At 35.8% G+C, this 14,696-nt stretch overlaps 1 protein-coding gene across 1 annotated transcript in view; it reads right to left on the minus strand.

Annotated features, from left to right (window-relative positions):
- Positions 1–14,696, minus strand: part of TBC1D19 (TBC1 domain family member 19) — a 119,223-nt gene that overhangs the window by 93,610 nt on the left and 10,917 nt on the right. The window contains exons 5-7 of the mRNA XM_038533709.1: positions 4,483–4,557; positions 3,218–3,281; positions 1,967–2,013 (exon numbers count right to left, since the gene is read on the minus strand). Of these exons, the coding sequence (XP_038389637.1) occupies positions 1,967–2,013; positions 3,218–3,281; positions 4,483–4,557 (186 nt within the window). The remainder of the gene's footprint in view (positions 1–1,966; positions 2,014–3,217; positions 3,282–4,482; positions 4,558–14,696) is intronic.

The following is a 14,696-nucleotide window of genomic DNA, read 5'->3' on the forward strand; positions in this document are numbered from 1 at the left end:
GAAAAGAAATAAAATATGAAAGATTCATTCATTCTTTTATTTCTATAAATAAGAAATCAATACCTATCTATTGAGCAACTATGTGCTAAGCACTATTCTACCTGTTGGAGATAGAGCAGTTAACTTGCAGCTGGATTGTGGCAGCTACACATTTATCTCCAGGGACACCTGGATGTCCGGCAGTGACGCTTGGCCAAGATGGGATGAGGTACACTAACTAGTTATGTATACTGTGCTATTTAATGTCCCCTGGAGGCAGTTCATGTCAGTTTTGAAAATGTACAGATTGCTGGTTTCATCTGATCCACCAGTGGGGGTATAAAAGACCCGTTGGGAATCTTGTGCCTCAACTCCCAAGGCCAGTGTTTCTCACTTGTATCTTGGCAGTTCAAAACCCAAAGATAAAGCATGTACTCTGCCACTGAGAAAGGAGCTTTGCCAGGAAGTTTGGATCTCTTTTTATCTTTATGTGCTTTCTTTCTCTTGCTGAAATAAAAGCTTTCTGTGGTTATATCCTATGAAGTCCTGTGAGTCTTTTCAATTATCTGACTCTGTAATTGCTGTAGCAGTGGACAAAATAGAAAGAAAAGCTCTTGCCCTCGTGGACCTTCCATATAATAGGAGAAGGCAGGCCATAAGCAAAACAGAAAAAGAGAATGTTCTATAATGATGAATGCTATGAAGAAAAGCAAAGTAGGAAAAGGCTAAAAGGAGTTCTAAGCAGGGGGCTGGGGGGGGGGGTGAGAAGATGACATTTAAAGCAAAGACATAAGGAATGAGGGAATGTGCAGTAAGTATCTAAGGAAAAAGCACTGTGCGCAAAGAAAACAAAAAGCAAAGGCCGTCAATGGGAGGAAGCCAGGGAAAAGCAAAGAGGCTAAAGAAGCTGGAATAGAACAAAGCAGGGAAGAGTTATAGGAAATGAACTCAGAGAGATAAAGGGGTATCAGATCAGATAGGGTGTTTTACGCCACTGTCATGAGTTTGGCTTTTAAGCAGAATGAGATGGGAAGCCGCTGGACACCAGAAGAGTGGTTTACTTGGAATGGTACTTAAAGGGCCTTCTCCTGGGAACTGCACTGAGAACAGATTCTTGGTGGGCAAGGGTGAAGGAGTAAGATGGGTTAGGACGTTACTATAGTGATCCAGACAAGAGATGAGAGCTTGAACCATGGACGTAGGAGTGGTAGTGAGAGGAAGTGGATGATTCTGGATAAATTTTGAAGGTAAAGATGACAGGATTTGCTCATAGATTATGTGTAAGGTACAAAAGAAAGAGGAGAATCAAAGAAGGGTCAATTAAAATAATTAGTGAGTTCTAACTGCCCAGTAACGAGTTTCACTTAATGATCCATATGCCTCTCAAACTTCACTAAGCTCATTGTCTTCGCTAACAGACCTGTTCCTCCTCTTGTATTTTCTACCTCAAGGGCAAGGTACCTCTCTGTCCAATTAACCAATCTACACACTTACAGATCATCCTTTTCTTTTTCTCATATTCCCCAAACCTAATCACTTCCCATATCCTCCTAAAAATCTCTTGCAAATCTGTTGAATTCTTTCCACTTCCAATGCTGTTCTTTTGGTTCAGATCCTTTACATGTCTTAGACTTTAGACTTAGACTAGACTTTACATGTCTAGATTACTGGAACAGGGAAGGACAAAAAAGGAAAAGATTCACTGAACATCTGTATGTGCTAGCTAACAGGTTACCTGATTTACAGTCACTATTTTTAATCAAAATCTTCCTAATTGATTTTCTCGCCTCTAATCTTCCCACATTCCAATGTATTTTCCAAGAACTATTTCTGAACACAAATCTGATGTCTTTCCACTGCTTCAGTGATTGCAAGGCTTTTAACATGATGATTCCTCTGCCTAGGGATATTCTTATATCATCATTTCTTCCATTTGCCCCCCCCACCCGCCTTACTAATATACCTATATTGACCCAATATAACCTACCTCCAGAAAATCCTTCGGTGCATAAACAGGTCTGAAAAGGCTTAAATCTGGAATTAATAAGATAGATTAGAACAAAATTTCAATTAATATAACATATGAATGCTTATTAATAATAAATATTAATGATTCTTTGATATGTTGCTGTGTAGCTAGATTAAATCAGACTTTTGCAGAGTATTGATAATTTGTCATACGTTGTCTAAAGTAGTGAGAAGACAAAAATGAAAAGATAGTCCCTTTCCTTCACAATCTAAATTCTAGAAGAAATTAAGAGTCTCTCCTTCATAAATATGTAATAAATTTCGATTAAATTGAAGAAACAATGTCAAGACACCTGGGTGGCTCAGTGGTTGAGCATTTCTGCCTTTGGCTCAGGTCGTGATCCCGGGGTTCTGGGATCTAGTCCTGCATCAGGCTCTCCATGGGGAGCCTGCTTCTCCCTCTGCCTGTGTCTCTGCCTCTCTCTGTGTGTCTCTCATGAATAAATAAATAAAATCTTAAAAAAAAAAAAGAAAAATGTTAATATAACATAAAAGTTCTATATGAGAATTTTCAAAGTACATAGAACATAAATAATACTTTCTTAGTGAATTCTTCTAGTTGTATTGACTGTTCTCCCTTTTGAACTTCTATAACACATTGTTTTCTAGAGAAATCTAGTACCGTACTTATTTCCTGCCTAGTCCTCCATGCTTATTTTTAAAGAGGAGTGGTGAGGCATTATGTACATGTCTACCTAACAATTATATATATCTACTTATTATAGAAAATGAGATAGTTGTCACTCATTATATGCTTATAAAATTGACTGACTCCATTTTAACCATTAAAATAAATCAATTTTTTTTCAAAATCAATTCTTAAAAATACTTAGGAGCGTCAAAACTTTTCACTATTCAGCCTATCTTTAATATCTTAATGTAATTAAAGTTTGAATAATATTTGCCTTGATTATGAGTCTAAGAAATCCACTGAAAGATTTAATCTACTTTTTAATAAAAATGTTTCCAAATGCTGCTTTAAAAAAGGATAATTGACTTAAATATTCACCAAATAATGTAAAACATTAGCCAAAGTTAGGAATTTTTAAACTGCAAGGTAGAAATTTAAGCAAACAAAGTAGATGATTGTAATTAGTGACAAAGGAAAACTGCTCTCTTTCCAAAAGAATTGCTAATGTTATTATGGATCTGCAATTAAGAAGGCAATTTTTTTCCTACAGCTACATTTTTAAAAACGTTGTTCATATACCTGGTTCATCAGTTCCCATTTCATTCCATTTATTGAGAAGTTCTTTCTGTTCTCCAACTGGCCTCTAAAAAAGGTAATTTTAAAATTGGTTTCATTTTGTGAGGTTTAGCAATGCAGCTGAAAAATAAGAACCAATAACTTATCCAAAAGTTTGAATAAGCTACCATAATATAAGTAGAAATAATTTCACTACATATGGTGAACTTTTTTTGGAATTACTCTTAAATTATTGTTATTTAACTATTATATTATATCTAGTCTCAATGGCTCAATTAGAATATGGTGCTAATGAGTCCAAGAAAAGAAGGTAAATGATCAATACTGGCCAGTAAATTTCACAAAGAAAACCTGCTCCTCAGCCACATACTACATCTCTTACCCCATTCAGCAATCTCAGAAATGCATCGCAAGGGGGACTGGCCAAGAGAGTGTGACTGTGAGTCAGTAGCATCAGCTTCCTATATGAAAGACAGTATATTACACAATACTACATATTTAGACAGTTTTCCATATAAATTTATCTGTTTTTTACACCATCCTTCTGGTGCCTTCAGTGACTTGTCCTTGGGTATTATCCAAAGTTCATCCACTATATCCTGTCTAACAGGAAAGAATAAATAGCATAGTAGCAACAATAAAGTGAAGAGAAATTTGTTTTCTCCTATTCAAAAAGAATCCAGAGCATTCCTCAAATGGCTTTTCTCTCCCTTTTTACCTCTCCCCACTCAAAGCCCATAGTGACAGATAAATGTTGAGAACTAGCTCTAACAATAGTACTATTAGAACTAAATAGTTCAACAACAGAGATGACAAACCATCTTTCCATTCTCTATGTTAACACTGAAAGATGGTACCATACTGGCTATTGCAAAGTGATAGTATGCCCAAACTCCATCACTAATTTTAAAAATATGCTTATTGTGCTAATCAACCAAAAATAAGGAGACCGAAGATAATTAAGATACCTACAGTGCATTTGTAACACATATAACTTTTATAGCCAAATCTCTAAAGAACCTGTATGTAGATTATCTCCTATATTTTTATTTATTCTCAAGATATGTTCCTTACAAAAAACATCACAGCATTCGTAATAGAAATATAAATAGAATACATCGATGTAATTGGCCTTTTATAGATTTTTGTTTCAAAACAAACTGATACACTGGTTAAAAAAAACAACAAGATAAATCTGCCTAGCAGTTACAACTTCATTGAATTTCTAGTATTTGATTCACAATAAAAGGCTTAAATGTTAAAAGTACCTTTCGTGCCAATGGGATACTCAGTTCAGTGCACATACTATTTAAACTCTTCAAAATTCTTTTTTCCCAACTTCCCTGAAATATAAAGAACAATTTATTATTGTTCTGATTAACAATACCAAAACTAATTTTTAAAAATTAAATAAATTATGAGTTATATAGAAATGCTGAGGTTGGTTGAGACTGGTTATCTTCCTTTATTATTATTTCACCCAACAAATATTGATCACCACCTACTATGTGCAGATACTATCTTTAGTGCTGTGAAGTAAGTCATGAACAGAAAGTCTCAGTCCTCATAGAACTGATGTTCTAAGGGAAGATGGCAATGAGGACAGATTAAAAAAAAAAGAAGGAAATCATACAGTGATAAACATTGTAAGAAAAAATAGCAGATAATAAAAAGGTAAATTACATTTAAACATTTTGTAAATGTTTGATACTCAAAAATCTCATTAATAACCTAGCAAAAATAAAGCTTTATAGGAACTATTATATTCAGTCCTAAATACCTCAGCATGAATGTTCTAACAAGAACTTTCTCCTACATAACCACAATACCACTATCACACCTAAGAAAATGAGCAGTAATATTTCATATCATCTAATACTTAGTCTACCATCAAACTTTTCCACTTGTCCCCAAATAATTTTTACAGTTTTTTTTTAAATCCACAATCCACTAAAAATGTAAGCATTATATTACATTTGGTTGTTATGTCTCTTCCCCTGTAGCTGAATCTAGAGTCCTTTGTCCTTTTCTTTTTCATGATATTGGCTTTTTGAGGAGTCCAGGCCACCTATCTTTTAGAATGTGTTACCAATCTGGATTTGTCTTGTTTTTTGGGGTTTTTTTTCCAGCATTACCTTCTTCTCTATCTCTTATATCCCTTTTAAACTTGAAATAAAAAGTTCTTTAAATAGTCAAAAATTGATTATCCACATATACCATATTTTAGTAAATTATTCTTTTTAACACCAAGCTAAATGATCATAATTTTTTTGGTCTTTTTACTAAAATATGCCTATAGGCTACTTTTGACTCATTGAAACCAAACTAAAATAATACCAAAGCTTCAAAATTTAGATCAAGAGAGGAGAAAAAAGGAAAACTACGTATATAACATTATTGATAATGGACAGTTATATCTAGTCAATAAAAGTAGAATAATAATAGCAGCTCCAGGGGGGCCTGGGTGGCTCAGTCAGTTAAGTGTCTGCCTTCGGCTCAGGTCATGATCCCAGGGTCCTGGGATTGAACCCTGTATTGGGCTCCCTGCTCAGTGGGGAGCCTGCTTCTCCCTCTCCCTCTGCTGCTCCCCCTGCCTATGGTCTCTCACTCTGTCAATTAAATAAATAAATCTTTAAAAAAAAAGCTTTAAAAAATGTGGTTATTATAAAGATTAAAGATGTAAAGTGCTTGAAACAGTGACATAATGATAATAATCATTCAATAATTGATAGCTTTTAATATAGCTGTCATTGTTCATAGCTTCCTCTTTAACACACATATTTAAATACATTACTCTTTTTATCCGAACATACTCTCCATGCTCTAGTGTCCAACCCCAACATACTTATTCTTACTTTATCTGAATAAATCTTATTCACCTTTCAGGCCTTCACCTCTATTTTTTTTTTCAGATTTTATTTATTTATTCATGAGAGACATACAGAGAGAGGCAGAGACAGGCAGAGGGAGAAGCAGGCTCCCTGCAGGGATCCTGATGTGGGACTTGATCCCAGAACCCCAGGATCACGACCTGAGCCAAAGGCAGACGCTCAACTGCTGAGCCACCCAGGTATCCCAAGAATATTAAATTCAGAAAAATTGGGATTCTTGTGGCTGGAACAGGGGACATGAACTATTATGGCTGAAAATTCAAATAATGAAAAGATATTGATTCAACAAACATTTACTGACCACTTATTAAACACATGCCACTAAAAATGAATAAAACAGCATCCCTGTCTCTGAGAAATACATCACTTTTGTCATGGGGGTGGGGAAGATAAGACAGCACAAATAACATGAGACAGGTTCAAAAACTTCACAAGGACTATTATCAGCCCATACGTCATACACACATGGAAAGAGCATAAAAGAATAAATGAGGAAACAGGAAGCTGGGTATGTCAAAACTTCTAGTTGTTAATAGAATACATACCACTTCTTTTAAAAGTCTAAAAAATATTGAAAGGAAAGTAACTTCAATGATTTGCATTTCTCCATTCCCTCTTCCATATTTATGACACAATGCCAAGGTTGAGGGCTTTCCCAAGGTATCCCCTACAAGAACTTCAGTCAAGGGACACCTGGGTGACTCAGTGGTTGAGTGTCTGCCTTCTGCTCAGGTCATGATCCCAGGGTCCTGGGATCGAGTCCCGCATCGGGCTCTCTGCAAGAAGCCTGCTTCTCCCTCTGCCCATGTCTCTGCCTCTCTCTCTGTGTGTCTCTCATGAATAAATAAATAAAATCTTAAAAAACAACAAAACTTCAGTCAGATGATCAGAGAGGTTATTTCCATAGAAACCTTGGGTAGTCTGGGAAGTCATTTCTATAAACATCAGAAAGAGGAATAGAATTTCCTAACAATGAAGGGAAATCCAAGATGAAGAAAGTAGTCGCTGGCAACCTGGGTCATCCTTTAGGTTCCCTGAAGAACTCTAATCTTAACTTAGGGGTATTTATTTGTTTGTTTACTTACTGCCACACTGACTGACGTGTATGGAGTGCTTTCTACGTGCCAAGCACAAAACTACGACCAGTGAGTAAATGGTATAAGGAGCATAGGGCCATTTTAATACAAGAAAGAAACTTTCCAACAAGTAGAAAGGCTTAATCAAAACGGCTTAAGTTAGTGAAATTGTGAGCTCTCTGATTCCAGAAGTACTCAAGCAAAAGGAGATGGACTCCTGAGGTTGGACAAGATGAACATGATGGATCTACTTCAAATCCAGTTTTATAAATACTTAACTTTTCTCAAGCTCTATCTGTAGAAGTGACTAAAACAAGCCCAGAGTCTCAAAAATAAATGCTCAAAAAGTCATGGTCTCAAGCTATTATTTAAATTAAAATGTCAATACATGTTTAGCGCACATAGAAAAAATGGAAGTGGCAAATAAACTATTGAGAAAAGAGAGCGCACTAATAAAAGATACAAAGGAAATAATGGTTCCTACGCAAAGACTTATGAAATAAATAAAGCTTTAAAATGTTATTTAAAAGAAAAATGAATGGCCTTTTACATTTAAAGTGTTTAATAGGAAGACATTACCTTTTACCCAAACCCACATCCTCTCCAAATGAAATTACTGTTGCCTTCAAATCAGTTTCCCTAATAATTGGAATCTATGGTATTAAGTTAAAGGATTTCAGAGTTTTATAAATAAGGTAATTTCTAAGCCACGGGAAGCAAAAAACTTAAAAAAGAATCATAACTGTATTGAAATCTCTAACTGGGTATTAGCTATTGCCTTGCTACTTTTTTTCCTAACAATGAAAGTAAGAAGTCTTAAAAAGCCATATAATTTAGCATGTAAAAACTATGAAATTATAAAATTAAAAATTATTTCCTTCACTCTGAAAAAAAAGAAAGCAAAATAGTTATAATCCAGCTATCTAAAGAAAAAAGCTTTTAGTAATTCTCTGGTTATAATAGTAATACATTTATTCAAGATAATTTGGAAAAAAGAACAGTATGTAAAGAATAGAATAATCAATAAGTATCCATAAATTTCCATCAGCCAAAAATAACCACTGCTAGTACTTTGTTCTCTTAAGTTTTTCTATGTATGTGTGCATGCAATTGAGATACACATTTCTGTATACATATATATATATCTAATTAGAGTGGAATTGTACTGTTTTATATTTTGCTTTTTCCATGTAAGATTATATTGTATACGCTTTCTCATTTCATTAAATGCTTCCAAAAATAACATTTTGTTTTTTGGGTTTTTTTTTTGTTTTTGTTTTTTGTTTTTTTTTTTCAAAAATAACATTTTGAAGCTGTATAACATTGTCTTTTGGAGATATCATGCTATATATATGCAAGTCCTACTGTTATTCATTTAGATTCTTTAAAAAGTTTTAATATTATCATGAACATAAATTTCTATGTTTTCTAATTCTTCCCTTTAGATAAGGTTCTAGAAGTGAAATTAATAGGAAAAAGGGTGTGAATATCTTCTAAGAGGGTACATTTGCTATTTTTTATTTACTCAATTCATCCATCCTTTAAAAAAAAATATCTGCTGAGCATTTGCCATGAGGCAAGCCAGATGTTGAAGGTACAGCTGTGAAAGGAGAGACAGTGGCCCTGCATCACAGAAATGGCATTGTCTCAATGATAATCCAGACAACCCAAGTACTGCAGTAGGAAGTACGGGGGCCTCCTGGATAGAGAATTGGAGACAAAGAAAAAGGACCTGAGAATCTGAGATCTCAGGGTCAGAAAGCCTTCCTAAAGAAACCATCATGTAATATAATACCCAAGAATGTGCAGAAGTTGGCCAGAATATGTGAGATTTGTGGGGAGGCAGTTTCAGGTAGAAGCAACGGCATGAGCAACAGTTCTCCTGCTGGAACAAGAGAAGGAAGTCAAGTACAATTAGACAGAGAAGGTATATGTGTGTGAAAGTGGGCAGGGGAGTGGCAGGATGGGGAGGAACAGTGTGAGGATGCAAGATAAGACCTGAATGGTAAAAAGGAGCAAGATCATTTATAGTTTTGTAAGCAAAAATGAGAAGTTGCAGCTGCATCCTACTAAAGGTCTGGGAAGTTTTGGGTTTTTTAAAAAAGATTTTATTTATTTGAGAGAGAGAGAATATGCATATGAGCTTGAACAAGGGCAGGGAGAGGGAAAGAGAGAGAATCTCAAGCAGACTCCTTACTGAGCATGGAGCCCAATGCAAGGCTGGATATCAGACCATGAGATTATGACCCGAGCCAAAACAAGAGTCAAACACTTAACCAACTGAGCCGCCCAGGAACCTCCTAAAAGTCTGGGAAGTTTTAAGACATAGAGTGACAAAACAGAAGGCAGAAAGATCAATTAGGAAGAGGATGAGAATTACAGTCACATAAAACTATCAAAATTTTCATTTTTATTTAGGTTACTAGATTGACAGAGAACTACACAAATTTAACCACAGAGCAAATCTTGAATTTGAGTATTACTGGAGTAGATAGAGAACCAGGCTGAATATCTCAAGCAGTACAGATAATAGAGTCAGACTTTCCAGGTTGAAATTCCAAATTTTCCACCTACTAGTTTTGTGAAACTGGACCTATCTAAGATTCTAAGAGTAACATGCTTCATAGGCTTGTCATGAATATTAAATGAGTAAATACTTGTTAAGCATTAGAATGGTACCTGGCACATAATTAGAGCTCTATGTACTTACTAGTACTATTTCACAAGAAAATTCATATACTTATATTTAAGCACACATTGTATATCAGTTTCTTCAAATACTCTTTCTCTAAAAGGTGTAGCAAAGTAGTTCCCCAAATATTTTACATGGAAACAGGGTTTCAGTCACATAAGTTTGAACACTGGATTAAACTAAATTAAACAATATCTTTACTGCAATATCTTTAAACATCTCAGAGCCCTTAACATGCCAAAATAAACTGTGTTCAACAAAATTAAGTAGTATTGAACTAAAACCCAAAGTATATAAAAAAAAATCCATGAATCCAATGATATAACAAATAACTGGAGGGAGGTAAACAACTCTTCCATGCAGAAACATTCCAAATAATTTCTGTAGACCCCACCTCAAGGAGGTGAAGCATAACTGTCTCACCTTATGTGTGAACCATAAATAATGACTTCCTTCCAAAAAGTACAGTATACAAGGGGGTGGGGATGAAGAGTGACTTCACAGTGGAGCAACCTCATAAATACTACCTCAGCCAGGTGATCCAGATCAACATCAATAGTGATAAACCATGTGGATAGTATACGCCCTGATATGATGTGATGAACATAAATGGCACTTTTTATCAATGGTCTTCCTCCAAGAAATCCCTCAGTCTAATCATGAGAAAAAAATCAGACAAATTCCAACAAAGGGATAGTCTACAAAATAGCTGACCAGTACTTCTCAAAACTGTCAAGGTCATCAAAAACAAGGAAAGTCTGAGAAACTGTCATAGCCAAGAGGAGCCTAAGGAGACATGACAACCAAATGTAACGTGGTATCCTAGATGGGATCTTGGAACAAAAAAAGGACACTAGGTTAAAACTAGGGAAATACAAATAAAATACGAACTTTAGCTAATAATAACGTATTAATGTTGGTTTGCTAATTTTAACAAATGTATCACACTAATTTAAGATGTTAATTATAGGGGAGACTAGGTATGGAATCTATGGAAACTCTACAATATCTTCTCAATTCTTCTGTAAATCTGAAAGTCTTATAAAAAATCAAGTCCAGGGGTGCCTGGGTGGCTCAGTCAGTTGAGCAAATGCCTTTGGCTCAGGTCATTATCTCGAGGTCCCGGGATTGAGCCCCTATCTGGCTCACTGCTCAACGGGGAGTCAGCTTCTCCTTCTCCCTCTGTAGCTCCCCCTGCTTGTGCACTTGTGTACGCACGCGCTCCATCAAATAAATAAATATAATCTTTAAAAAAATCGAGTCCATTAAAAAGTCATAAAATAGTGATTCTATGAATGAAAGGCACAACACTGGAAATATAGTGAGACTAATAGCACTATAGGATGACAAATAGCAGCTACACTGTGGTAAACACAGCATAATGTACAGTCATCAAATCACTATGAGGTACACCTGAGACTATGCTGTACACCTGAAACCCTGAAACTAATGTAATACTGTGTAGACTACAATAAAAACAAATACGAATAAATAACACAAATTTTTAAATAAATAAACTGTGATCCACCAAGAAGAAAGCAGTGTGGGCCTCAATTTCCAAACTTATTTGTCCATGGAACCCTTTTTTGTGGAGCATCTCTCAGGGCTAGTATTCAGCAGAAAATACTCTGGGAAATGCTGATGCAGTATGAGAAACCTCTTTCTCTCATCAGCCCAGAAAATTGAATAACAACTGCAGAGAGTTGATTCACATCCCAACTCAAGAGCTAAGTGAAGTTCAAATAACTCATGAGACTTTAATAGGAAAAAAAAAAAAATCAAAATTTTCCAGGCTCCAGTTCCAAAATATTTTCTTCTGACCTGTTTTACTGAATAAAAGGGGAAGGAAATACTAACTGGATTTTTTTTTTTTTTTTTTTTTTTTTACTAACTGGATTTTTTAAAGGTTCTTTTTTATTGTAAAGGGCAAAGAACAACTTAATAAGGCACCACCTATGCCCAGGTCCTCCCTAGTGCTCCTAAAGAATGTTTTAGCTGCCTCCCCCATAGCACATAGCACTTTCTACCTTACAACTACTTATGCTCAGGTTTTCTTTCAAGGACACTATTAATTTGACATAAACTTCCTAAGTTCTTGCTACATAAAGGCAGTATGCTGGATGTAATAGGTATATAAAAATGTTTTAAAATTGTTTTGTTTCCAAGAGGCTTATAACAAAAGTCAAAAAGATGTACACAGAAATTGCTATAATAGAATGCAATTTGTGATAAGAACCATAAAATGACACTGTGCTGCAAGAGTCCAAAAGAGAAAGAAAACCTTTTCAACAGGGGTGATAACTATCATAGAGGAAAGATGTCATCCGAGCTGGCCCTCAGAAAATAGATTTTTCATGATGCTCAGCAGGCAATAAGAGCTTTCTAGGACAAGAAAACAAAAATAAGAAAGATGCAAGAGGGAAAGGCAAAATGATTCATGTGGAAGAACATTACAGAATAGTTATAAGACAGCAGAGATTGATAAAGTGGAAAGGGAAGCTAGGGACAAACAGCAAAGATTCTTACATGTTTTGCTTTGGAGGAGGAATTTGTAAGGCATCGGTAGTCACTGAAGATTGGTGAGAAGGCAATGAGATACTTTACAAGGTTTCACCTGCTATATAAAGTTAATTGTGGTAAGAGTACATATGAAGATGGGGAGAGAGACAAGCTGAAAATCAGGAGGTGTAAGAAAAAGACAAGGATGTGAATTAATGTCTGAAACAAAGTTAGCACTCAATAAAAGGTAGTCGTCGTCCTCCTCCTCATCACTGTGATCACCATGGTAATGGCCTTGATAATAATAAGGAAGAGAAGGCTCTAAGACTATGGGAAGAAATAATTTATAGGACTCAATGACTACTTGGATATGGAAAACAGAGATGAAAGCTATTTCAAGTCTAAATTACTATACTAATGATGAATTAAGAGAAATAGGAAGGTCAGGAGGAGACGTTCATTTTAGGAATAACATAATAAACTCAGTTTTAGACATGTTGAGTTTGACCTCACATCAGAAATGCACAGTAGATAGTTGATCTCTATGATCACTGGAGGTAAAGGAATGTGGTAGCAAAGAAGAGGGAAGCTGTGGAGGCCTGAATAAGACGACCTGAATGTTCTTAATAAACTAAGTGGCAAATGTTAAAAATGAATGAGAGAGAGGTAGAATTTAAGGGCTACCCAAGTGTGGAAAAACTCTGGGAAACCCTAACTGGAAAGCAGATAATGTATGATAAATAACAACAAAAGGACGGACAGGCAGCAAAATGAATCCACTGAAAGATAAACAGATTTAGACTAAACTGATGGTAAACATAAAATTCATGTGATTTTCCTAAGTATTCCACAGTTTGGGAGAAGAAAATAGACGACAGAGGTAGCCTTACACTCAGGATCGGAATGGCAGACAGAACAGAAATCTAGAGGGGCAAGAGATGATGAGGTACAGGGGAGCACAATGCTGGGATGGTAGTTAGGCCATCCAGACTAAGGAACTTTTGTGCAAAGAGGAGAGAACTGCCTAATAGAACAGGGAGCTGAAGAACTAGATGACTCAGGGAGAACAAAGGAAGGCATGCAGACGCTAACTAGTAGAGGAGATATTTAGTGTGACCACAGTTAAAGAATCAATTATTTCAACAAATAGCGTCCCATAGGTTAAGCGCTGTGCTAGATGCTGAGGATAAAAAACAGTCCCTGCTCTGAAAGAATGAACGATATAGTGCAGGGATTGACAAGCTTCCTGTAAAAAGGCAAACGATAAATATTTTAGACCTTGCGGGTCAAAAGGTGTCTATGCAACTACTAAACTCTGACACTGTAGTGCAAAAGCATCCACTGACAGTGTGTAAATAAACGAGCAAGACTATTTTCCAGTAAAACGTATTTTATTAATTCCTATGATTTTCATGGGTCACAGATATTATTATGCTCTTGGCTTTTCAGCCAATTGAAAATGTAAAAAAATATTCTTAGCTTGCCAGCTGTACAAAAGCAGATGGCAGCGTAGATTTGGCCCACGGGCTGTAGTGTACCAACCCCTGAGTTAGCGGCTCAGTCTGGAAAGAAAAGAGAGGAGTAATACACACACACACACTTACCATTTGATGTGTTCTCAGCAACTAGCAGAGGCTTGAAGAATGGACCTGTTATTTACCTCTCTACCTCTTCTTTTCAGTCACGACAGGAAAATAACTTCAGTATTTTGCTTCTTACACCTAATATGCTAAAACTGATACTTTCTCTAAAACTTTCGAAATTTCAAATCTCACCAAAATATTAAAAAAAAATTCAGGCCCAACCTTTTTACTTTCATTTTTTTGAGTCTATATCTTTATAACAAAAAGTCAAACAATTTTTTCATACATGTATCATTTAGTAATTATGCTTTATGACATATCGATAATACTGTCTGATTGCTGGATCTGAAGGCACCACCCAAAGATCTGAAAATATTACAGATTTCCTGAAATATCTCCATGTTTTTTTGTTCATATTGCTTCCTTTCATCATCTAATTTTCAGAGTTTTTTAAACGAAAGTTGAAAAATTAAAAGTTGCCTCCCATCCACTGCTTGGAATGTGATAAAGCAGCAGAATATTTCTTCGGAGCAGAATGAACCACTGTGATAACTGAAGCTGGGTGATGGGTTTATAGGAGTTCTTTGGGGTATATATGAAATTTTTCATGATAATCTCTGAGACTATAATTGAGAAAAGTCAACTCTGTGGTGCCCCATAAGCCCCCGGGCAGCGGCAGAGAGTCGCACCCAGCACCTCGAGGGAGGCTGGCAGAGACCTTCTTGTAGGCAGGTGGGCCAG

Source organism: Canis lupus, chromosome 3 (genome assembly GCF_011100685.1).
Source record: "Canis lupus familiaris isolate Mischka breed German Shepherd chromosome 3, alternate assembly UU_Cfam_GSD_1.0, whole genome shotgun sequence".
In the NCBI taxonomy this organism is placed as follows: Eukaryota; Metazoa; Chordata; class Mammalia; order Carnivora; family Canidae; genus Canis; species Canis lupus.